The sequence below is a fragment of the Carex rostrata genome, chromosome 2 (genome assembly GCF_964058835.1).
Source record: "Carex rostrata chromosome 2, lpCarRost1.2, whole genome shotgun sequence".
NCBI lineage: Eukaryota > Viridiplantae > Streptophyta > Magnoliopsida > Poales > Cyperaceae > Carex > Carex rostrata.
This window is the reverse complement of record NC_135919.1, coordinates 5,682,045-5,686,455: the sequence shown is the minus strand read 5'-3', so window position 1 is coordinate 5,686,455 and position 4,411 is coordinate 5,682,045. Positions and strand designations below refer to the sequence as shown.

The 4,411-nt window shown below is 39.5% G+C and overlaps 1 protein-coding gene across 1 annotated transcript; it reads right to left on the bottom strand.

Annotated features, from left to right (window-relative positions):
- Positions 1–232: 232 nt before the first annotated feature.
- Positions 233–3,537, bottom strand: LOC144570991 (putative glycerol-3-phosphate transporter 1). The gene is made up of 3 exons (XM_078320466.1): positions 3,331–3,537; positions 1,543–2,549; positions 233–1,185 (listed from the first exon to the last, which is right to left on the bottom strand). The coding sequence occupies exons 2-3, from the start codon at positions 2,525–2,527 to the stop codon at positions 608–610; spliced, it is 1,563 nt and encodes a 520-aa protein (XP_078176592.1). The 5' UTR covers positions 2,528–2,549; positions 3,331–3,537; the 3' UTR covers positions 233–607.
- Positions 3,538–4,411: the final 874 nt, after the last annotated feature.

The following is a 4,411-nucleotide window of genomic DNA, read 5'->3' as shown; positions in this document are numbered from 1 at the left end:
TCCATAAGGCCAGGCCGCCACGCCAGGGTACTTACTAGCATAGTAGCATGACATGAGCATGAGCATGAGCATCCTTTAATTAGGAAATGCTTTCTAGACTCTACTTCTATTCTACCAATCCAACCCACAATGCTTTTGGTCATTATGGGCTGGGCTGGGCTGGGCTTTTTAAGTCTTCGTGCACTATATATATATATATAATATATTATTTGTAATATGAATAACAAGAGAATAACAAAAGAATAGAAATTCCATACACCTTTTCTTTTTCTCTTCTTTTCAACTCTCATTCAAAAAAAAGCCTTAAATACTCAGCCCCTTGATGGGTACTTGAAGAGAATTATATACATCCAGGATTTGGATCTTCTTCTAAAAAATCACCAACCCACAAACTCAATCCGTATCTATCCCTATAGGCTATATATAGTAAGTACAACATAAATAATTAATGTTTCATCTAATTTTACAAACGCAACCATGAACCAACCAACAAATGTTGAGTGCCATCCAATCTCTAACTGGATTGTGCAGCCTCGGCACTAAAACTAGAGGGCCGGACACTTCATTTTCCAAACCAATTTAGTTATTAATTAATTTAAATCCTATCCTATGGCTCAACCATGGACGAAACCAGTACCGGTACCGGTAACTCATTTGTCAGACCCCCCTTCTTTCTAGTCTCAACCTTAGCTGATATCTCCGCAACGACTAGTCTAGACAGGAGCAACCCCGCAATAAGAGCAGCTCCCATCAGCATCGTGAAAACAGCACTCCAGCTAGTAGTCGAAATATATCCCGTCAGCAGTGGTCCCACTGCCGCACCCACCGACCCTGTACCGTCAATTATTGCGGTGACAGTTGCAAGAGCTCGTGAACTCCCGTTCAACGAGCTATGTGTCCCAAGGTCAGCTGACACAGCCGTAGTTATCAGCGCATAGGGACCATTAACCAGCATACCAGTGATGAACATGAGGCCGATGTTCCAGCTTAGAGAGATGCTACCATATGCCCGGTAGCAGTAGAGGGCTGGGATGGCACAATACATGAATGTAGCTGCGGTCACGGCTCGGGCCTCAATACGGTCAGAGATGTGGCCTGCAAGGATCCCACCGACAACCCCACCCACATCAAACAGGGTCGATAGTGTGCCAGCTGTTGAGTCTGACAGATACTCCCCATCAATAGCTGCAAAGTGCAAAATTAAAATTTAGTTTTTCTTCTTCCTTAAGGCACAAGTAGTGTTGCATCTTAAATTCTTAATTATAGTGCAATTGAGCATGAGTGGGGAACAAATTAAACTCCAAATCCTACCACGCTAATATTCGGGAAAAAACAGATTGAATTAATTTATTTTATTTCTGTCAGCATCTTGGTAAGTATTCAATTGCAGCAATGCAACAGAGGAATACTGAACATTTAAACTGAAAAATAAACAAAACCACCTTCCTCTATGATCACTTGATATATTGAGCAATAAATTGGTTGTCAGTCTGGATAGGTTACAACTTGGAAAATATAAAAGTTTGATGTACTGATTCAAACCTGTATGGCTGATGTAGAAGGGAAGCCAATAGAGGAATGTATAAGCAACAAGCTTGGAGAAGAAGAGGCAAAGAGCAAACGGGGCCACACCCGGAATCCGCCAAGCCTGCATAAACCCGACTGCTTTCTCCTCACTGCTTTCTCCTCGTACTAACAAAGACTCTGATAAGTCATTTTTCACCACGGACTCGGAATCATCCGTCTCTCTTACTCCGACAATGTCAGGGCTAACAGGCAGAAAGAAAAATACCACCAACCCCATAACAGCTATAACCACACCCGGTACCGCAAACGACCATCCCCAACCATATCTTAGAAGCGCCGCTGCAATGAGCGAACCCGATATATTTCCGACTGATGTATGGGCATTCCAAATACCCATTATTAGACCCCTTTTGCTTTTACCAAACCAATTACCGACCACTGCCACAACTGACGGCCATCCGGTAGATTGAAATAAACCCGCTAGCATTTGCATACACAGAAAGTAATAAAAGCTGTGTATGTTAAACCAGTAGGCAGCTCCAAAAAGAGCTGTGAACAAACCGGTACCGACCATACCTATTGTGAGGAGATTTCTCAAGTCAATCCGGTCCCCTAGATGACCCGCAAAATACATACCAAATGCATAGATTGAAAGAAATGCAACATCTATGTTTCCTAACATGGCGGTACCATCGGCTGTATCAAATGGAGCCCACCCATTTCTGCTATCGGGTTTATGGCCGGCTATTTTAAGATACAAGGAATTCGACCAATATGTCATGCCTGAAATTGTTTTTTCCGGGTCGAGAACACTCTTCACAATGCTTGTGGTCTTTCGTGTGGCATGGTAGCTTGCGTATGCAAAAAAGGTTACAATGAGCACAATTGCTTGGTATGACTTGAAAGAAAGGGGAGCTCCCCTAATTCGTTCAAGCAATCGAAAACCGATTGGTTTCGCATGTTGGGATTTGCATGTAATCTCTTGGCCAGAATTACCCATGTAGCTAATGTTTGGTCACAATCTGAAAAAAAAAATTATTTGATTAAATATTAAAATTGGCAGGTAATATGGATACTCCAATGTAAACTAATGATATAAATTTTTGGGGCCTACAAATACATGTTTGAAGGTTTAAATTTTGCAGTTGGATGAGTCATTCAAAAAATATATTATTATGTTATATTTATGTAAAGGTGTTTGCTAATTGCTAGCTAGCTTCATTAACCACTAAAATAAGAGAGTGTAATTAATTTTGGCATCTTGCTGCACTGCACAGCACTTGAGAGTTGAAGAGCTAATATAAATTAAAGCATTGAATTCACCAGAAATTAATTAAGATGCTGGTGAGCATATATTATATATATTTAAACTGATTTGTTATTGGCTAAATTAATTAACTGAAAATGACAAGAACCAGCGACGGAATTAATGTTTGAAGCAATTCAGATGAAACATATATATATATATATTTGCAATAACCAAAATGAAGTGAAGTGATCTCCCATACAAAAACATATATGAAAAAGTAGAAGTAGTCTGATGTTAATCGCCTAGCTAATAGTTGAGAAATATCAACAATATGAAAAAACTAAATCATATATATAGATACAAAGGCCGGCGCGCACGCCAATAAGATTAGACGGACGTCATGAGGCACATACCATACCATACCATACCATACCATATATATATATACCATACACCCCCAGCCCCAGCAAAATTAGAAGCAACACAGAAAGGAAGATGAAACAGAAAGTATATATATCTATACTTTGACGGTTAGCTAAACAGAACATACGTACCTGATGATGATAATTAAGAGAAGTTCAATTAATTTCTTCTCCAGCTAGCTAAGCTAGCGAAAGAACACTAATTGAATTGAAGATGGATGGATCAGTAATCAGTTGCTTTCAAACAAGAAAACTGGATAGTTAATTAATTAACCGTGCAAGGCTTGGCTTGGAAGCAATTGTATTTGTATGAGTGTATGACGCTAGCTAGCTCTAATTTATTATGGGGAGAGCAGATGGAGTCATGGAGAGCAGTCTGTACTTTAATTTATTATGGCATTGGGATGGAAATTTACAGGAGAGCCCCTGCCATCTGTCGCTGTGCCACAAGGGGAGCGCCTTTTCAATTCAAATAACCCTCAGGTAACACCATTTTTGACTTCATATCCTCACCCTTCTAAATTCTAATTTGCTTCATCTCCGACCGGATTGGCCCGGATTCTAAACACAAAATATCTGTTACCTCAGTCCTTTTGTGGGGCTGTTGCTGTTTCCTGTTTTTGCGGTACGCTACTTCTCCGTCAGCTTACTTCCCTTCCTCGCTTTCGTTGCTTTTGCTTCTGGAGTTGAACAAAGAAACTATTACTGCCATATTTAATTATATGATTACTATTATATTTAGGGAGCATCTAGCTATCCCCCCGTAACAATCCCCCATTTCATCCCCCAGTCATTAACTACTTCAATAACTACTAACTACCTAGGGGGACCACTTACTATTTGGGACCACATAATATTTGAAAGATTTTACAACTGACGCGCGCGAGTATTCATCTATAATGCATCAAGTATTCATCTATAATACATCAAGTATTTTAAAAAAAAACTGGACACGTTTTTAGAGGTGAGATTTTTTTTTCTTCGTTCAATCTAATCAATATTTCTGACGATCGGTGAGGAATTTTGCAAATCTAAAACCACGAATGTTTTTGACATAATTTTATCTTTAAAATGAGATCCATGATGATATACTTTCGAGTTGTCCGTTGTACAAGTATTCATCCTTATCGATAAAGTATTCATCCTCGTCGTGCAAGTGCAAATATAGAAACTGGACACATCACTCATCCATCTTTTACACGTTTTTAGAGGT

What these genes read in the sequence shown, in the direction of transcription:
- LOC144570991 (XM_078320466.1), bottom strand. Translation starts at nt 2,527, where the DNA reads ATGGGTAATTCTGGCCAAGAGATTACATGCAAATCCCAACATGCGAAA. An exon ending in CTTCTACATCAGCCATACAG is followed by an intron (nt 1,186 to 1,542) that starts GTTTGAATCAGT and finishes TGCACTTTGCAG; the next exon opens with CTATTGATGGGGAGTATCTG.